Source organism: Vidua chalybeata, chromosome 5 (genome assembly GCF_026979565.1).
Source record: "Vidua chalybeata isolate OUT-0048 chromosome 5, bVidCha1 merged haplotype, whole genome shotgun sequence".
NCBI classification, from domain to species: Eukaryota; Metazoa; Chordata; class Aves; order Passeriformes; family Viduidae; genus Vidua; species Vidua chalybeata.
In genome coordinates, this window is record NC_071534.1 from 43,477,312 (window position 1) to 43,498,996 (window position 21,685).

The 21,685-nt window shown below is 38.3% G+C and overlaps 1 protein-coding gene across 1 annotated transcript in view; it reads left to right on the top strand.

Moving 5' to 3' along the window:
• Positions 1-3,168: 3,168 nt before the first annotated feature.
• Positions 3,169-21,685, top strand: part of ADAMTS20 (ADAM metallopeptidase with thrombospondin type 1 motif 20) — an 86,786-nt gene continuing 68,269 nt past the window's right edge. Inside the window, exons 1-4 of the mRNA XM_053942672.1 lie at positions 3,169-3,259; positions 3,574-3,920; positions 15,235-15,394; positions 18,559-18,818. Of these exons, the coding sequence (XP_053798647.1) occupies positions 3,169-3,259; positions 3,574-3,920; positions 15,235-15,394; positions 18,559-18,818 (858 nt within the window). The remainder of the gene's footprint in view (positions 3,260-3,573; positions 3,921-15,234; positions 15,395-18,558; positions 18,819-21,685) is intronic.

The following is a 21,685-nucleotide window of genomic DNA, read 5'->3' on the forward strand; positions in this document are numbered from 1 at the left end:
AGCTGGAGCTTTACCAGTATATAACTTCTAGTCTTGAAAAAAAATCTTATTAAATATTCTCAGTTGTGTCTCCTTTCTTCTTCTGTTTCTTTGTAGTTGAAGACTATTTTCTCCTGATTTTCCCCCTACATCTCTGTTCTTTTAATAGGTATTTTCCTTTCCTTTTTCCTCTCTACTTAAGTATTTTCAGCTTTCTCCAAGAACCTTTTTTTAAATTTTTGTTTCATAGAATCATAAAATAACCTGGGCTGGAAGTAGGCTCTGGAGGTCAACTAGGCCAACCTCCTGCTCAAAGGAGGACTAATTTAAAATTTAATTCAGGTTGCTCAGGGCTTCATGACCAGGTGAATTTTGAGTATATAGAAGGATGGAGACTGCACAACCTCTCTGTGTCCTTGTTTCTGTACTTACCACCCTCTTTTTTAAAAAAAAAAAATCTTTTAATATTTCATTATGGTTTTTTTTGCAGTTCTGCTTCTTTGAATGACTTCCATAATTCTTCATCTTCATTTCATCCTTATGCCTGTCTCTACCTTTCTACCTCTAACAGTTGTAGCAACTGTTTCCATGATTTCTTAATTTTCTGATGTACTTATATTTCTTTGTAAGAGAAATGTACCTCTTGCTTTGATATACAGGGTTATATTTGCTCCTCACAAGATTCAAAGTGATGCCATATGGGTGGAGGTCAAATGAATGACCGCAGCTTATTGCCCAGAGCCATTCAGGTAACATGAACACTGCTAGAACTGCCTTAATCCCCTGCCCTATTGTCCTTTGCTCCTGCACAGCTAACCCATCTTGCATTTGAAAATCAGACTTGTGCCTAATACCTATAGGGCTTCAGTAGTTTTTGAAGGAATAATGGCTGCTAAGTATAAAAAGGTGTTCAACTGTGAGGCCTCACATTGCCTGACTCGCTGGATTCATGTTTGGAAATTTAATTTTTGTTTCAGTTGAAAATTTGGAAAAAAAATGCCTTTGCTGGCACTGGTTTTGTCCATGGCCATGACAGGAGATACTGGAACATGTGTCAATCTAAATGAAGGTTGTCAATTTTAAATTGTTCTAAACAATTGATCTTCAGGGAGAGATAGACCTTCAATGTTTACCATAGAAGAACTGGGGTTCCATTCTCACATAGAATACAGGGAAATTTAAACACATTAAAATGAGATTTAGAAGTAATTGTATTGCTTTTAAAATATTTGCATTTGAAGCAAATATGTTTCCTAAAACAATAAAAATACATATATTGTTTAAAAAAATGAGTCATATTTGTTTTGAAGTGGTCTACAACAGAGCTTTGTGCTTTAATTGGGATCATGAACCTTTGACTTTCCTGGTGCTTAGTGCTTCTGTTTATTTTTATGAAAAGTAATTTTGAAAATCATAAACAGGTGAAACATCATGTCTGAATCAGTAGGTATTTGCTTCCATTTAATGAAGTAGTGCCCATTTGCTTCATCACTGACAGCCATTTATGTTGACTAGGAAGGAGATAACTTGCTGCACTCTGATAACTGCTTCAATGAGTAAGATCCAAGAAACAGGAAAATTCTAATTTGCTGGAGAAATCAGAGGCATGTACAACAATTGCTCCTCTCAATTTAATGTCTTACTATTGTTTGTACATTTTATGCCAATAAAATCAAAGCACACATCCTTAAACTTTGCTCCTTTTGCTCTACTCTACTTTGCCCATGTGTGTTCTGCAAAAGGACATCTTGGGGTACTGAAATGAATGTTGTATCTTCATGCTTCTGTGGTGGGCAGAATGGACCTCTCTCCTCCCACCTCCTTTCTCATACCCAATTCTCAGAAGTGGAGTTCTGTTTACATATCATGATCAGTCTTCTCTGGTGTATGTATTTTAAAAGAAATAGTTTGCAATTCTTGCTTCTTGTTGGATTTCTTTGATATTCATGGTATTTGGAGACATAAGCTTTTTCTTTGCATTCACTTCGCAGAACTCTTCAGATTTGAAATCTTTTTTTTTTTTCTTTTCATATAACTGACCTCACATAGAGAAAACATAGAGAAAACATAGAGAAAACAGTTTAATATCCACCTGAGAGCTTCCATCTTCTGAGTATTCAAGAAGAAATATGGTATTCCCAACAAGACTCAATATTCTCAAGATTATGCTGGATACCAATATACATTGGAACAAGCCAGGTATTCCTTCTACAATCCTGTACTCTTGACAAGGGATATATGATTTTATTCTAGCAGTGGAGGCTGTTTCAGTACTACACAGCTTCACTCAATGCCTGATTAGCCCATTCCCTCATTTCAGGGAAAAATAATATTCAAGTAAAACAGATAATCCACACACTCCATGCAAGGGATGCCGGGCTCCCTGACTGCAGGGACAAGCAGTTTTTGGAAGACTGTGCCCAGACAGAACACCCTAAGCAGGGGACCTGGAGCTAGAACAATTCCTGTCTGTCTACACCGTGGTGTCAGGCTCTGCCTGGACATCCCCTTCCTTCGAAGCAGTCTGGGGAAACGGCTTCCCCCTGGAACTGCGGTGCAGGGGCAGGTGATGGGCGGCGGCTGCGGTTGGGTGACACTGAATCTGTGGGACACACACCGCTGGATTTTACGGCACGGCCTCTGCCGTTCCCGGTGGGGATGCGGCGTTGCCGGGCTTCTCAGAAGCCCATATTTCGGCTGGAGCGACACCTCTTGCGTGCGGTAACGCCGCCTGCAGCCGGGGCGGGGGGCGGCGGGACGGGGCCGAGAGCCCCGGGCCTCCCCTGCCCACGTCGCGGAGTGGGGGCTGCCCTCCGCCTTTGGGCGGCCCGTGTGAGGTGCGGGGATGGCCCCGCCTGGGGGCAGCGGGCATCTCCGCGCCGCCCCGCCGGCCGCGGGGGCAGCGGCACGGGAGGCGGAGGCAGGGACGGGAAGGGAAGGGCCGCCCTCGCCCACCCCGGCGGCGGAGAGCGAGCTGGGGGAGCGGAGGCGAGGGGCGGGAGGAGAGGGAGCGCGGACGCGGGGCGGCTTCCCGCGGGCGTGTGCGGGGCCGCGGAGGCGGCGGGACACGAGGAGGGGCGCGGGGCGCATGGAGGAGCGGCGCGGTGCGGGGCCGGCCCGGGCGGCCGGCGGGCGCTGAGGCAGCGGCGGCCCGGGGGCGCTGCGGGCACGGCGGCCGCGGAGCGAGCCATGCGGGGGGCGAGGCGGCTGGTGGGTCTGCTGTGCCCCCTCTCCCTGCTCGTCACCGCGTCGTGGGCAGTCCGCTTCCACCCCAGACAAGGTAAGCGAGCGGCAGCAAAGGCGGCGACCGGCCGGGGGTCCCGGCCCTGCGGCGGGCGCCGTGCCCTCCGGGGCAGCCGCTGCTCCCCGGCGGGCGGGAGGAGGCAGCACTCACTCCCGACGGCGGCGAGTGGCGGGGCCGGGCGGCCGCCGCCGCGGGGTCTCGCGGGCGTGCTGGCGGCAGCCCCCCGCCCCCCGGCTGTCACCGGACCCCGGGCTGGCGCCACGAGTGGCGTGCCAGGAGCCGTGCGGATGCCGGCGAGGGGTTGCTGCTGTGCTGTGGCGTCAGGCTGAGCCTCCTGCCTTCTGTTGCAGAGACCTTGGTGAGGCAGCTCTCCTCTTACGAAATCATCACACCTGTCCGAGTGAATGAGTTTGGAGAAGTTTTCCCGCACACGCATCACTTCAGAAGGAGGAAAAGGAGCTTGGAGGCACCGCTGGAGCCCGCTGCTTTCCGAACACATTACCAGCTCAGAGCATACGGGCAGGTCTTCCAGCTCAACCTGAGTGCTGATGCAGGCTTCGTTGCTGCTCAGTACACGGTGGTGCACGTCGGGGCACCGCAGAAGCAGTCGTCCCCTGATTTGCGCCACTGTTTCTATCGTGGGCATGTCAATGCCCAGGAGACGCACATGGCTGTCTTCAGCATCTGTGGTGGTTTGGTAAGCATGTTGGTCACTGCTTCCTGTCTCCATTCATATTCTCCTCCCTGAAAGAAATGTAGTGGGATGCCTTTGCTGGAGAGCTAAGCTGGAAATTCTTGGGCATCATTCCAAGTAGTTGGTCATGAAATGTCTTGGCATCAGCAGTGTGCAGTCATGATGATACTTCTCTGGTGGGATATACAAATGCCGCTTTCAAAGGATCTCTTGCTGGCCATTAATATAGTTGGTTGATGTAGCTCCTGACACCAAGAGCGTTATAATGGAGGGGAAAAGCATGTCTTAGAAACACAGTAAGCTATTGTCGTGATAAAATGATGCTGTCAGTTGGCATCAGCTATGTATTTGTAGCTTAACAGATATTGTGATTGTGAGTGAGGAGTAATGGTAGTTGAGATGATGAGAGAAGAGCTGGTGTTGATCAGTTTCTTCCTCAGCTTTCAACAATACCGTAAGGTATGTTGTATCCTAATAAGTGTGCAGCAGCGCTCTCTAAACACATTTCTGTTAAAAGGGAATAGGAAATTTCCCAACTTCAGTGGAAGTGTGTCTGCAAAATGCTTCTTAAGAATTAAATTGAGTTGACAAATCAAAACTGCAATGATATACATTCTGTACTTAACCCTTGATAGCATTTATGTTTTCCAAAGTGATAATGGAGAAATAGTATCGCACAACTGTCTTTGAAAACAGTTGTACTGTTGTACTGTTTGCTAAATTTTATAGTTTTGTGCCTAGAAACATGAAGACTGGTACCTTATGCTTTACCACATCACTACTTATTGAAATGCCAAGGACAAGATGTGTGACAGGCACACTGTAGAAATACAGCATTGTAAATATTACTATGAATTTAAGTTGGGGTTGTTCCATTTTTTTGCAGTCACTCAGGAAACTAAAGATGCAAGACTTATTTTTGGGACCTCAACAAAATCCAGCTTCATTTACTAGGCTCTTTCTGGTAGCCTACACAAAATAGAATGCAATTGGTTGGAGGTATTTAGGACTGCTTAATGTGTATTAAAAGAAGGTGATGCACAGGATAGAAGAGAGAACCAGAAATAACTGCCATTTTAAAGACACAGCTCTTTCTTGTGCTTCTTGGATATTTGGGTATATACCATCTTGTCTTTTGGTTGAGGTGTGTGGACTTTGGATAGTCCTTGGAAATTAGTGGAGAAACAAGCATTTGAAAACAGTAGTTCTGTATTCATTCTAAGTTTTATCTATATATCTTGCATTACAAACAACTGTCATTGGTTCTTGACTACATAATCCAAAACCCAATTCAAAACTATACCAAATATCTTAATATGTTTACTAAGAGAGGGGAAGATGAGATATCACAAATATGGTTGGTTTTGGTTTATTTCTTCCATGTTTCATGTTTTTATAAATGCTCAAATGTCATGTCATTGAGAATAGTAGCATACTTTATACAGAATAAATATGAGACGTTCTAAGAATTTCTACTTTCATAACCTTTGCTACCTGTTTGAATTCTGTTCTTGTAAATTGTTGCTTTGCATTACTTGAAGGGACCATGTATATTGAAAATAACTTTTCATCAAAACATGTACTTACTGCTGCTAAAAGTTGTCTCAAATACCGTATTTATCAGTTCTCAAATTCTTCATCACAGAACCATCTTCTTGCCTGCAACAAGCTGAATGTCTCACTTCTTATTTCTCTCCTCCCTCTTCCTTACTGATACATTACAGTATCATCATGTATGTCTGTGGTCAGAAATCCCTGAGTGCCTTTAAATTAGGCCTTTGTCTCTTCTGGATGAGCCTTGTGAACTTGTCACTGCAGCTTCCAGCTGTACTTCATGCCTGGCTCACAGAGTGCCTCGTCTGAGCCACCAGCAAAGACCTTTCTGTCTCGCTGCTCTCAGGACTTTGTGTCACCTCTCATTTCACTTTCTGTGCAGGTAGAAACAGCCTTGGAAGGTGTGTAGCATAGCCAGTGTTGCATCTGCTTTCCCCTCAGTGGTGGTGGTTTTCAGAAGAGGAAGCAGAGCTTCCATGGATGCTGTTGCACTTCTGTGGGATATGCCTATAGTTTTCCAGGGAGGGATTGTGTGGTGGTCACAGCCAGCTGGTTGCCTGTAACTGCACAGAGTGTCCTTCAACCTGCCTCAGAACCTTCAGGTTAATGTTCTTCCTCATCCTCATGGATTCAAAGCAAATGTTTTCTGCCTGGTGTGACTGCAAAAGGAGAAAACTTTTTTGGAGTTAAGAGAAGAATTAATGTGAAAAGAGAGAACTACAGACCAGGTGGAATTGCCCTGTGAGATCTTGTCCTCCCTGAATGCATTCCCTATTCCTAGATGGACTACCCTCAAAAATTATTAAAAAGATGTTTTTATCCTCAAAGCTTTTAATATTTCATGGGTTTTTGCATTCAACAAATGTACATTACTCAGTTATTGTTCTTTTAATGAACAGTGCCATGCTTCATGAGTGCATCCAAAGCTTTCAAGTCTGACTGCTGCTGAGGTAAGACACTATTTATTTGGAGCAAGAGGGTAGAAGCCAGGCTAGTGACTCAGTAGCCTTGCATTATATTTATTTTAGGTAAAATCCTTTCTCTTTGTAGGATTGCTGAACTTGAGCTTAGTGTATGGAAGTTAAGGTGCTGACTTGAACTATCTTCCAGCTTTGCATATATATAGGAGAATTTCTTATATTTGACCAATGCTGAAAAAGCTAGGGAGGTGTACTTAGTTATAAAGGTACAGGAAGTATAACAATGGAATTTTAAAAATTGCCCTGGATATGTGCCTGAGTCACGTGAAATGAAACCAGGTACTTGTGTTCACTTTATCCTGTAGGCATTTATCCCCAAGGTCTGACTGCATTCATTCACAGCTTCATTCCTCCTCAAGTTCCTTCTTTTCTTTTTTTGCATTCTCAGGTTGAGTGTGTTGTCCCCCTCCACTCTGCTTTGCCATTTCACCCTCCATTAAGCCTTTTCCTGCATGTGCTAAGAGCACCTACAACCCAGAGTATCCATGGAGCATTGCTTAATGGCTCCTGATACACTGTATGCAGTTTTGTTGTGTTACATTTCCGACCATGCCCAGGGTTCAGGGGTGCAAATGGCACAGGGAGGTTAGAAGGTCAGCAGGGAGTCTGTAGTAATTGCAAGGAAGGAGTGTATAATTAGGAAACTTTGGGATCTATCAAAGGCAGAAGGTCATTTGGAATGATGGCCTGGGTGCCTAGCTGAACATCTGATCACATATGGGCATATTTCTTGCATCTTTAGAGTAATTTTTGAGATTTCATGCTTTATTTCACTTATTTTCTAAAGTTCCGTATTTTTTTGCTTTTACTGTATTAGTCAGTTACAGCTTCCTACAAACATAGGGAACAGGATCTGCTGAGGATGTCCTTGGATGCATGTAGACTAACGATACCTTTCAAATGTTATGCAGACAGCAAAATCAAAGAGGTAAAATCCCAAACAGTTAAAAATCATTTAACTTTTGAGAACATGTGACTTACGAGCTTAATGACAAACACAAGCTAATACCAGTGAATGAATTGTCTTATAAATGATGATAGCTCCCTTATTTTAACTAGAATGCGCCTTAATTCCTAGAAGGACCCATCTAAAGAAAGAAGCATTTTTTTGGTTGGTGGTGGTTTTTTTTTTTTTTTTTTTTTCCATAATCCTGAATGAATGCTATAGAAACAGTTTGTTTAGTCTGTTGAGAAACCTGGTATTTTTTTCTCAGGGGTTAGGAGAGTGTTGACTGATGCTAAGAACAGTTAAAATCGGTTTTTGTGAGCTAAGTGCCAAAGGTGTTTTATGTGACTACTGTGAGAGATGAAAAAGAGATGAAAAAGAAAGAAGGAAAAAACGCATTCTTTTGGGTGTCTGGTCTTTAATGTGTAGAGCAATTTCACATGCTCACTGACTGGCAGGAGCTAGGAGTAGAAAAGTACACATGAATCTTTTTTTGCATGCATTTGCCTGCAGTCCAGGAAGGCAGGACCACTTTGTTCTAATGTAGCTTTGGAGTGTGACAAGTTTCTTCTTCAGCAGCTCTCAAGGGAGCCCTTTGGTAATGCTCCCTTACTGCACATCGGACTTACTTTTGTCTGGAGAAGGGCAGGAGTATGAACTGAAGTGTGGATCTTCACAATCCTCATTACCGGAGGCTGTGTTTATTTTTTTTAATATGGGTCAGCGAATCACCTTTCCGGGAGGTTTTGAAAACAGCTCTGTCTGCTGCTATGAATGGGTAAAGTGGCTCCTTTTAAGAAAAAGTAAGCAGTCTTGGAATTTTTCTTAAGAAACTGTGATATTTAATTGTTTGGTTAAAAACCCCAACAATCCAAAGCCCAAAAACTTGCTAGAAGCTACTGCTAGAATAGCCAGCATCTAGTTTCTTGTGGAGATCTAGTGCAGGTAACAAACTCCAGATACTTGCTCCCTGCTTTTGTGCTCCTTTGTACTAACAACCTCAGTGAGTGAAAGTACATTGTTTTTTCCAAGAAACTTTTACACTTGTAACTGGAAAATATGCTTACCTTGATGTAATTTAATGCATTAACTTCTAAGCTGTCACTTCAAAAAAGTTACTTTCTCAATCTGGAAGGCAGGATAGTTTCAGTATTCAGGTTACATTTATAAAGCTATGAACATCCATAAGGCACATACTGGATTTTATAGTTTTTTTAATCTTAATATACTGATTCCATCATAAGCTAGGAGAACAATCCTATTAAAATGTCAGCTCAAGGCAGTTGAGTCTTGCTTGAGCAAACAAAATCTTATTGCTACTGGCTGGGTGATCTGAAGACTTCCACTTAGTAGTTCTGGTTTCTTGTGTCATACACATATATAAGGTGAGACGCCAGCTCTGGATCTGCAAAACAGGAGGAGTTTCAGTGCTTCCATTATAACCCTCAGCATTTGCTCCATCTCTGATCAGCACAAAGTGGTTTTAAGTAAAAGGTTTTACTTTGCAAATTTAAGATAAAACGTTCTCTCTTTTTGGCTTTTTACAAAAAATAAGACAATTTAGGTCCCCTCTACAGCTGTTCTAAAAACCCTGAATCTTCTTCAGTATGTTTTCCTCAGGCTCTTTGCATCTCAACTTTTCCTGGAAATATTTCCACAGATGCTATAATTTCACATATGGGCCAGCACAGATCAGCAAATACAGGTGGTAATTGCAGTTGTAAACTGAGAAGATATGTGGAGTTGTGGATTGTGCAGCTGAAGGTCTGTCACAGAAAATGTTTTATCAAAAGCAGTAGGACCTGAGTATGTGTCTACGTGTTCACCAGCAAAATTCTGCAGGAATTGTCCTGTCAACAGATTGGATGTGCCTATGTAACGTTTTATGTCAAGGATGCTCAGCCATTGCTGGCCTGCCTTCTGCCTATGTCCTGTGTCAAGTGGCCTTTCCTTGGTGACTGCTTGGGCACATTCTTTGCCCATATGTTTGCCAAATAAATTGTTTTGATGGCTGCAGCTTGTTCTCAACTGCTGCTTTTATTGTTTAGATCTATGGGACACAGGTAAATTTGCTGGTATGTTCTGTGCAGCCAAGGGAACTTTGATTTACTTTTATCTGTGTATATATATACAAACACACATGTTCATTAAACTTCGAGGAAGTACACAGAAGTTTCTGTGTCAGGGAAGGGCAGAGTACACAACATATGGCCCTTCGCTGTCACTAAGCTAAATTACTGGTGTGCAAATGCGGGGGGGGGGCAGGAGGGGGGATTGTGTGTGGGTTTTCTTTTTTTGTCTGAACTTAATGCTTCCAGTCCCAGGTGGCAGCCAACAGTTAAGCTGTCATGTGTCTCGGGAAACTTTGTACTCTTGGGGAATAGATAGGCTTCCCATGAGATAATGTATCTGCAATAGTCTCAATTCTCATTCCGTTTCAGACATACCCTCATGTAGAAAATGGCAAGATTAAGACAGCAAAGCCAGACACTGAGAACAGTTAATACCTTCTGGGAATGCACATATTTACAGAAGTACTCAAGGTAGCTTACTGTGTGGCTGACTAAGGTGAAAATCTAACCACAGCTTGTGTGCTCTTGGGTGATAACTGCCTGTGATGGTGCTTATGAGGTCAAAAGGACTGTATGGAGCTATTCATCTCCCAGTGACAGAAAAAGGTGGTTCTGCATCCACTTAAAAACATCAAAACTAGGAAGTTCTCTCTAAACAGAGATAAGCTGCAATGTAAATTTGCTTGACATTTTCTGAGACAGGTAAGATGATATGAAGGCGTTTCCTCCAAGATAAAGTGTATGGATCCCCCAGGTCTATGCTCTGTCAGAATACTTAGCTTGATGATAGTTTAGGTGTTAAAACTAAATCCCCTAAAACTCAAAAATAAAAGCCAACAACCCACTGCCTCCCAAAGTAACCTCCAAACAAACAAGAAAATCCCATAATAAATTTATACATTTTATTTTGCCAATTTCAACAGGTGTTGCAAGATAACGGCTTTTCTATAATGGAATTTCCATGTATATATCTATTTTAAAAAGCTGTTATGCATATTTTTAGTTGGCTTGTCTAGCTTATTTACTGTAAATTGTATATAAAGGTATAAATAAATAAATAAATAAATAACCCTTCTCTCTTCCTTCCACTCCAATGAATCTCATTAATTTTTAATTTCCGTGAATCAGTGCTCTTTCCAGGTGTCTTTGAGATTGGCTTTTTTAACATTCTAACAAGTTGCCTGCTATTTAGGCCCTCTGTTTTTGCTACAAATTTTATTTAGAAACTCCTTGTTATCATATGGTTATTGGTAATGCGTGGTCTAAACATACAAATAGTAAAATCCCTTTAAGCATTTACATGGACCTTAAATTTCAATCTGGAATTAAGAAATTTTATCTTACCAAAGGTGTCTTTGCAGACCAGGACACTTCCAACCATAGGTGAATTCCCCATCAATTCTTTTAATGGTGTGATTATAGTCAGCTCAGGCAATCTTAACATCACAGAATTTGTAAGATATAGTTAGATGCCTATAACAAACTTTTAGCATTTTATTCTCTCAGAACTTCAAACGTAATGTTGCTTTCAATCACTTCTAAAAATGTATTCTACCAGAAAACATTTGTTGCTAGATATTTCTTCCCTGATGAGGGAAGAAATACAAAATTTATGATTTAATACTATTGTCTTATTTCAATTATATTAGCTCTGATCTTAATACATTAGTTTGAACTGCTATCTCTTACTGTGTTTCTAGCTGAATTATCTTCTAGCAGAAATACTTTTTCCACATGTTGATAGTGTACTATGATCACTGTAATATTTTTTCTTTCATTAAGCAATGCTTCATAAGTCTTTCATCATAAAATATTGTAACAGTGAAGCAGGAAGAAAAGGGGGGAGGGATTCTTACATGATTCAAGAACTTTGAATAAACAAAAGGGAAGGGATAGTAGAGGGGAAGAGAATAATATAAAAGGAAGGGATTTTGAAAATTACTTTGACTGTTAAAGTGCTCTTGCTACAAACTAATAGGTTTTTAAGTGAGTTAAGAAGCCATACTTTAAGGGCATGAGAAGTACTTGAGCACAGGAGTGTAGCTTACCTGGGAGGGAGTCTGCCAGTTTAGAGTCAAGTTTTCCAGAGCTTCAGTTGTTCTTTTAGAGTTTTTATGAAACTGTTCCAATTGTGCTGTTGTACATACTAATTCCTAATTTCTGAAATCTGCTATATATCCCTTATGTTTTCCATGTGTTCTGCAAACTTTATAGACAAAGATGTAATTTGTATATGGGCATGGTACATTCTTTAACCATAATTTTGTAATATTTACTTCCATAACTCTTGCAATAGAGTTAATATTGGTTAAAACTATACAGTTTTAAACCACTTTAAACCACTAAGTCATACTATATAGTGAGTAGCTGTGTTGATCCTGTGAACCTTGACTTAATCTAAAGTGTCTAGATCATCCATAATATTTTAAATCCAAAAAATAAATTATCATTTTCATGTGCACTTTCTCATAAATTTTCTCAAATCTATACATATGCATAGTTCTGGGTAGTACTCCTTCTTTGGACTACTTATTTATGATGTGCAAGAGACTGTTTTCAATTTTGTACTCTACTTCTACTGAAGAGATTTTTTTAAATGTACTTTTATCTCTTTATCTGAAGAACAGAAACAGAATGTTTCAGGCAGCTTTCTTGTTAGATGATTTGAGAGGCATCTGTAGATGATAAATAAATCCAGTTCATTTCTGATTTAATTTCCTGTAAATGCTTGGGCTCCTGTTTCAGCAACCTACCTCTGTACATGTAAGTGACTTTTCTTTATTTCATTTTACCAAAAGTATTCTTCATTTGGATCTCACAGCTCTTTTCCTTGTGTGTCCAAGATGCAGCAACCAAAATCAGCAGAATCTGTCACCAAGGGAAGTATCACTTTCTTGACTGGAGGACTATAAACAGACAGTGTAACTGGTGACTGAATTTTTGTAGATGCATGTGTTAGGAAAATGAGGAGTGAACCATGTATTTTCATGGCAGATTTAGAGGATTGGAATGGGTGGTACAAGTTCAATGTCCTCTTTGGTTTTGGATGGCAAATATCAAATACCTTTCTTAAGGTAGAACACTGCTTGATCTCTTAATTTTTGCTCTTTCTCACATACAACATAGTGCATTCAGTTGAGATAGATGTGCAAAAATTTGTCAGACTACTGATAGGAGGCCTTCATAACTACTCAATGATAGTAATTGCTTCTTTATCCGTGCACTGTTGAAGAGGAGAGAATTCATTGTAGAAAGAATGAAAGCTTTTTGCATTTTAGATTTTTGCTCAGTTATTTTTTCCATATCTAAACAGGCCATTGATCCTGGGATATTGGGTGAGAATCAGTGGGTCAAAGAGTGAGCAAAAGGAAGCTTGACAGCTTGACTCCATTTTTCTAAAATGGTTGTCCCACATATGTGTAAAGGTGGACTTTTTAGCCTTAAAGACACAATTGTACTGTCTTGTGTTAATCTTTTGAAGTGAAAAAAAAGCTAAGAATAATTTTGCGGCCAGCAATCATAATGGAGGATTCTGTCCATCCAGCTGTCTGTCCTAACTTTTTGGCCTGTAAATTTGTGATCTGTTATTGTGAAATTTTGAAGTGAGGAGACTCGGTCAAAAACATATGTCTTAGTGTTTGGGAGTTTTTACTTTTTTGGTTTTTTTTGGTTCTTTTTTCAGGATGAAATTGTAAAAAAAGAATATATCCTTGTTCTTGCAGTTAATCTTTTCCAGTGGAAGTCTGATATTCTGGAAGTTTAGTTTAGAATGTAGTACGAGCTCTCTCCTTGTTAGTTCTGGGGTGTTGTTCTTATAATCTGTGTGTTGTAACTGAAACCATTCCTTGTCTGTTTCTTGGAAAAGCTCTTGAAGAAACAAACGCAGATTATTTGCTCCACCTGTTTGAAAGAATAGGAGTGAAGTAAAATGTATGTGGGAAATAAAGCAGGAACAATAAAGTTCTTGCTTAAATCTGGAAGAACATACTTTAAATATCTATTATGTAGAAATATGGGTTTTGGTGTATCAGGAGAAAAGAATTAGCATGTGAGTGTTGACAAATAGTATAGGGTCAGATTTACGACATTTTGTTAACAAGGACTTTAATGGTATATGATATAAAATATGAATCTTAACAAGAATTGATGCTTTGTCCCTGAGTGACAGGCTCTTGTGTCTCCCCGTCATTTACCCAAAAGGTTGTACCTGTGGCATGTCTGTTTTCCTGAAGCCCTTTCCAGGCTGTTCTTGGTAGGCTCAATCTGCTGTCCTCTACAAATTACATGCCCTGGAAACACTGCATGTGAGAAGGCTAAACTGAATGTATAAAGGATCCAGCATGAAGACTACTTGCAAAGAATTTAAATGAAACTGAGGGGGAAAAGTGCTTCTGTGAGTTAGATTTAAGCAGTCTTGAAATGAAAATACTATTTAGATGTCTTTTTTCATTCTGCAACAAAGCTGGTGCAGAGGATTCATCCACAATGTGTTGACAGTAGCTCTAATATGTTATATATATTAGGCAAGATTGCAGATGGGCTGCAGGCATGTGTCAGACTAACAGACTCTTACAGATCGACGACTGATAACTGCTTATAAGGATCCCAAATTCAAGGGGGTATTGTAATTCCAGTACCCTGGATACTAAAGTAGTCTGCAGCAGCTTTTAAAATACTTATTAGGTTGTTTAAAAAAGCCCTCGTCTTGCTTCTGCTCTCATTTATCCTGCTCTGCCACTCTATAACCCTGAGTTTCAAGGTTGACATGAACATTTAATCTCTTAAACCATATTTTGTATGTTATTGCTATAGTATTATTGGTAATTTTTATACCTTAGTGGCAAAACATCTATCAGAATCCTGTGTACCTACTCACTTGATGTGTTTAATTGGCTGAAGCAAGGAAGCTGTTAAAACATTTGAAAATAATTTGATGAAATTCTTGCATGTTTTTTCCTCCTCATAGCCTCCTGAGGTGGAATACTTAAGCCATAGGAAATTATGAATTCGGTTAGTAGTGCAGTGAGAAAGAACAGAGTCTGCTTTAGGATTTCATAATTGAAAGGATTATGGGGCAGGAGGCTGGGGGAAAGGAGCTTAATTTTTATTCTTTGTGTATGTGCCAGTGCTTTTGTTAGTAATCAAGTTACTGTGGTTCCCATTATGTAGTTAACCATGTGTGTCTCTGGTGGCTGGGGACGGGGGGTGTTTTGGAGGAATCAAGGAGAAAAAACCTTTAATGGTGTCAACTTTGAATTTCTGGTGCTCCAGTTAAAAACCTTCAAAAATATCATGTTAACATTGTTTCTAATCTATGGGGAAATGCAATTTTAGAAGAAGAATATTATATAAATTATATTAAGGATAGAAGGCAACAAATCAGTCCAGAATTTGGACAGCAGTCAAATTCTGAATTTCTTGATAGCCTCTGCTCTTCTTTGCACAGTTCCCAACTGGTCCTGCTTAGTTATACCTGATTTCTCTTTATTTTTGTGATCTCCTTTGTTTCATTACTCTTACAATAATTACCTTTAATACATTGTTAATATGCAAGGTAATCTAAGTTATTCTGGTGGGGCAAGTCCCTGAAAACAAACTTCTCTTGCCTTACCTTCCAGGTTTTATTGGAGTTTCCCCCATCTCACATGTATGTGTATGATAATTAACTTTAAAATGTTATCATAAATAGCTTTTATTTCAATGAGAATTGTTTTTATATCAGTATTTTCAGTGGACAATAATTCAATTACTTCTCTTGCTTTCAGATGGGTACCTTCAAGGCACATGATGGTGAATACATTTTAGAACCTCTCATGAGAGCAGATGGAGGTGAACATGAAGATGAACATAACAAACCACATCTTATATACAGGCATGATGAACTTAAAGAGTATCAGAAATCCCATAAACCTTGTGAAGTTTCAGGTACAGTCATACTTTAAATTTCATTATGCCTTTTTCAAATGTCAAATGTTCTAAAGAAAAAAAAAGCAAGATTTTATTTCATAAATAATTTTCTCCACATTGTGCCATTAGAACCTACACATTTCTTTCACATAGGCTTGTTAGCTGTTCCTTTTGTTTTGTGAGAGTGGCAAATTCAAAAGTAGGACAGAATGTGAATATTAAAAAAATCCATGATATTGCAAGAACTTTGGTGTGGATTTGTTTTTATATATTTATATATTTATATTTTTATATTTTTACATTTTCTCATATGTAAACATTTAAAGAGAAGATTCACAGAAGCTGTTGCCTGTATTCACAAAAGATAATGAACTAACTGCAATTGTAGCAGATAATAAAAGATCATGAACTTACTGCAATTCTAACAGATAATACATGACATCTGTCTTCCTTAATAATGGAAGTATCTAATCTTACCCATTAATTTATTATAACCTAATCTTACCCATTATTTTAAGTGTTTGTCCTTATGGGTATTTTAATAATTTATTCACACTACATATTCATAATATTACATTTTATTTAAGTTTAAAGGAAGGGGGTAAACAGAACCTCTGCCTTGGACTTTCAGAGGGTGGACTTTGGCCTGTTCAGGGCACTGGTTTAAAGTGTCCCTTGGGAAGCAGTCCTTAATAACAAAGTGGTCCAGGAAGGCTGGACATAGTTTAAGAAAGAAATTTTACTAGTGCAGAGGAAGGCCATCCCTATGTGCTGAACAATGAGCCAGCAGAGAAGACTGGCTCCCTTCTCAGTTCCTGGGCTGAACAGGGAACTTTTGCTGGAACCCTTCTTGAGGAATATGGTTAAAAATATAAAGATTAAAAAAAAAAAAGCTTGGGTGACTAGTGTTATTAATTTTGGAAAATTCTTATAACATATTTTATACTCGAAAACATTCTTCTGAGAATTCTGCTTTTCCATAGATACTAAGGCCAGAAAATAAACATTACATCAAGAAAATGTTCTTATTCCTATGCCTTTTTTTAAAATTATGAATAATATGTACTGAATCAAGTTAGAGGTCTTTCAGTTTGTTTTGTGTCCTTTTTTGCTTTAATCAAAGCAAATTAATATGACAAAAAGACTTCAAGCATCAAGAACGTAGTAATTTTCTTCCTTTTCATTTTTTGGAACAATTACAAAAGATTGTGAGCTAGGGCTTACTGTCATTTTGTGGGGAGTGAAGTTGCAGAAATGTTTATGAAGAAAAGCTTTGTGTTTTTATGTTTCTGTCCTTCTAAGGAAGAACTGTGTCTCCTTTAATGCTAGTCCTGCTTGGTTATTCGTATCCTTTCTTCACAGAGGAGAAACTTCTATTACTACTTGGAATCATGAAAGTTTATCTTTCCCTAGTAAGGGAACCTTGATAGAGGATATGGAGGAACATAGCATTCAATACATATTTTTAATTTGAAATTGGGCCATGATAATTCTAAAAATGTGTACCAAATCTTTTCTCTACTTTGTACTGTTTTTTTCTAAAACTAGATTGCCAATGAAAAGAATTTTTGTAACCCTGATATATGCCTTACTCAGGTCAGGATAGGATATTTATTGCATTTCCTCAATCTATTAGTTCTGTTTCCTTAATATGTGGAAGCTCATCAGAGTTTGCCAGAATATGTTTTGGATAAATCTGACAGCTATTACTTATCCACTTGTTTATTTCTGGTGTTTGTAAACAAAAATAATTTGATTTGTTCTTGATTTGTTTGGTCCATAAATTTAGATAGTCTTTAAACTGTCCCTTTAAATATAAGTATTATTTCCTATTTTGCCAGTACTCTGGAATCTCAGGCTCTTTCTGTGACCTAGTAAAGACTGTGTATATGAAATTTTTCAGCCAGTTCTCTTCAGTGCATCCAACTCAGTCAGTCTGAACACATAAGGGTATATGTGGATACCCTTTAACTAGTTTCTTTTCAAAGCCAGTCCCTGCTTTCTCCCCTCATTATTGTTAGTGCTAATGGTTTCACAATTAGCATAGCTTTATTTTGTGATTGATTTTTAAACAATTACTCAGTAAAATGCTTGCTGTTGTCTCTACTGTTTTTCTTTCTGGCCATATTGTACCCTAACTTTAAGGAAGACAGACTATGGATCTCTCAAAAATAGCTTAAAGTTTATGCATGAGGGCTCTTCCCTTGAATAATGGAATATGTAGATTTAAATCCTCTCAAGTTGAGGGTGACAGATATGTGGTCTCTGAGTTCTTGAGTCAGTGCTGTAGTCACTAAGTCATTAGAATAAAATGATTAGGAGGTATATCCTTTGGCTGCTACTTTTTAAGAGGGAAATCTAGTTTCCAGAAAGACAGTGGATGTTTCTTCTGAAGGGGCTGGAGTGTCCAGTTAGCTGCTGAAGTTCTAGAGGGTAGTGAGAATTCAGATATGCTTCTCCATTAAGTATTTTTTATGCAAGCTGACTCTGGTAAAGGCATTGTTTTTTCTGTATCAGGCATCAGAAGCCTCTGGTGGCTGGACTATACAGTGTAACTGGGAGTATTACAGTACTCAGTTTGGAGATATCTGAGTAGATTGTGTATTTCCTTTAGAGCCTTATTCTACATAATGAATAGTTACAAAACTGTTGAAGAGGTCACTTAAGGCTTTTGATGTATACTTGCATACGTGTACTTGCATATTTATTTAAATATAACATTATGTAAGGTTGAAAGTCAGTAGGGACTTGAATTCAGGAGTTGGAATTAGATTGTTTTTATTTGTTCTGCTGGTGGCAAAAGTTTGCACGTAAAATGTGTTTTGGTTAACTAACTTGTGTCCTTTGTTGTACTGAGTAAGCTGTACTGCTTATCTCCTCCCAGCCTTCCTGTTTAGATTATACTGCATTCTACGAACTGTATAATATTGCTGTCTCTTAACTAATTTGTAACAAATAATCCATTTATGATAGAACTGTATTAAAATATACAAGACATCTCATTTGATGTTCCTATTGCAGTCTTCTGTGTTTCTTTTTTTTTTTCTTTTTTTTTTAATTCTTCCACAGTTTCTCTTGGAAATACGATCATAAATATAAGTTTTTCTATTTTGGGCAGCCTTTTGGCTTTTAACTATTTAGCAACTGCATTCAAGAGTAAATCTTTTTTTTTTACTTTACAGAGAAAGAGTTGAAGAAGAGCACTTTATTACATACAACCTTCAGCAGTTTAGATGAAAAGAGCAGTGTTTTACAGAAGGCTCTCAGTTTAGAGTATGCTTTAAATAACCTCTCCATAGAGGATGGTGGCAGTCCACATTCCAGGAAGAAACGCTTTCTTTCCTATCCAAGATATGTAGAAGTGATGGTCACAGCTGACACCAAAATGGTTCGTCACCATGGGCAGAATTTACAGCACTATGTTCTAACATTGATGTCAATAGTAAGTAAGTTCTTAATTATTAGGAATTTTAATTATTTTTGTTCTGTTGTTTTCTTTTCTGCAACTTTCCTGTCTTCTGGTTTGAACAAATTCTGTGTAATAAAAAGAGTTTGCATAAACATAAATAAAAAAGATGGGTTAAGTTTAAGATTAGGGATCTTTTCAGTTTAATGCAGAGTAGCATGTGTAGGTGAAATGATGGGACCCATTTCCTGATTTTCTGTTACTTTAGAAGAATTCTTAAGCTTCAGGGAGTGAAAAATACACATTAATTACAGCAGACAGATGTTAAATGGCATTGTGAAAAAAAAAAAAAAAAAGCTTGGTTATAGTAATCCTAGTTTTTCAATTTTTCAAGAAACTTCAGATTCATGTGGGTCAGACTTTGAGCTGGTATCATTTATTTGTGATCTTTATGTGGTAAATTCTTTCTTGAACCAAAAGTGATTCAGAATATAGTACAGTAAGCTCTAAAATCAAAAGTTTTACCATGACATCATTTGAACCATCTGTTAGGAAAAGGCATGCTAACATATGCTATTGTAATTATTCCTAGATTTCTGTCCTTACATCTATTTAGGAAGCTTAATTTATATAAAACTGCATCTAGCTTGGGGGTAGCAAATTAAGGCACCTATCACGTAAGTATCTATAGACACATCTGCTTTTTAGATGGCTATTAACTTGACCAGATAGAGACATCTACTTTTGGATGAACAGAATAGCACTCTCATTTTACTGTGATTAATTAATTTGCTTCATAGAAGTGCCCCATGCCATTTAAGATGTTGCAGGACATCTGACGTGGCCTCAGCTGCTGCTGCCCCAAGCTGCACAAGTCTCCTGTAAAACATGTGTTGCATCTGCCAGTTGAGTATTCTGATAACCTACAGTGTGTGAAGGGACGCTGGGTAATAGGCACTTAGACAACTGGGCTGAATTCTGCTCACTCTAATATCACATGTCCAGCTGATGGCAGTACAGGCGCTGCCATCTATTACACAGATGATGTAGGCACCTAAATTTAGAACATGGAGTTTCCTTTTATTAGTTTATAAGAAAAATAATGTTTTAAGGAAGATTAGCATATGTTATTGTAAGTCTTCTGAATGGTGTGAAGATATGAAAGTTCATGTATTACCATAAAAAATCCATACCAAAAGTTGTTTTTTCTCTTACAATACAGACTCTGTTTGGAATTCCTTTTGAAACAATTGATCCCTAAGATACAATTTTATTATAATTACTTTCTTTATTAAAGAGGTATACTAAGAAACAAAGTGAAGTGGTAAAGATGTTACTTTAAAATAGAAGCTGCTTTTTACAGAAATTTACAATAAGATGAATTTGAACATTTATTATATCTTTCTCATGAGGTCTTATTGTGATTATAGGTAATGTAATTCCTGATGGGTTTTTTTTTTTTAAGATGAAAACATTATTCCTGCATCTGTAGATTTTTACTTTCAAGTACTATTCCTTACAGTGCAATATTTGTCTTTTTATTTACACAATTGTACTTCTAAGTAAATAAGATAAGCATTGTATAATTGCTATTAAAGAGAACATATATATTAACTGTTTTTAAGATCTAGTATTTAACATATACTATATGAGTGAAAGAATACCAGTTCTTTTCTAAAAAAACTTGTAATTTCTTTCTTGTGCTTTCCTATCTGTACAGTAAAACTAGGATTTTACACTTATTGCTGGCTTTGGGGTAATAGCCTTCAATAAGGCACTGCATCTTTAATGTGAGTTTTAATATCTCTGAATACCACTGTAGGAGGTAAGATCTATTGCTTGTATCTGTTGGCAGCTCTATTCCACATATATATGGAAGGTAATGCAGAAGGCAATATATGCAGAAGGTAATCTTGAAGCAAAAATTATATATGCAGAAGGTATATATATGCGGAATGTAATCTTGAAACAAAAAAATTCTTATGTTATTTCTAGTAATGTTGTGCTTTTATAAATGCAGATGTAAAAAGTATAAATTCAGATCTTATTTTTAAAAGATTTTCTTTACAGTTCAGTTAATTCCATGCACTCTCCCTTCCCCTGCCTCCATTTCCCCTACAGAATGCATATCCCAGCTCGTATCCCTTCTCCTTGAAGCATTTCAGCAATGGCTTGGAATCACAGAACAATTCTAAGTCAACTAATCCAACCCTCTCCTGACATAGATATTTGTCAAACAAATAATGTGTATGAATATACAGCCTTCAGTCACTTCTTATCCATAACAGTTATTCTTCAGTAAACTAGTAAAAAAAATGTGAAAGATAGGAAAGTAAATGACTACCAATCTTTGCTATGTAATCTGCATTAGAATTTATCAGTATGCTGGTGGGTCATTTCTTGACCCACAGCCTCTTAGTGTTTGAAACAGAACCATTTTTAGTCTCATTTGATAGCCTATAAAGGAAAGAAATGAAACTTTTAAATTTTATCCTTTCTGCCAGTATACGGATAGCTTTGATTATTAAATTTTACTGGTACTTATGTCTGGTCAAGCAACTTCTGTTATGGGAAATTGTCAGGTTGCTGACATTTTAATTGAATCTAGAATTATACTTTACTCTTGTAATATTTCTGAAACTTTTAAGGTTATTTGGTTCTGGCTTGGATTTTAAAGAAACCTAAAACTTTAAGCATATAAATCATATTAAATTTAATGAAACTTAGACATCTAGCTCCCAGAAGAAACTTTGAAACCCTGGCACATTTTTCTCATTTTTCTTTTATTTTCTTTGGGGCTTTTCTTAGCATCAACAAAGCCACCAAAGTAAATTTGCTGCTGTTTTATGAGAGGAAAATAAGAACTGAAATATACTGCTAAATATTTTTAGGGTTTTAAGTGT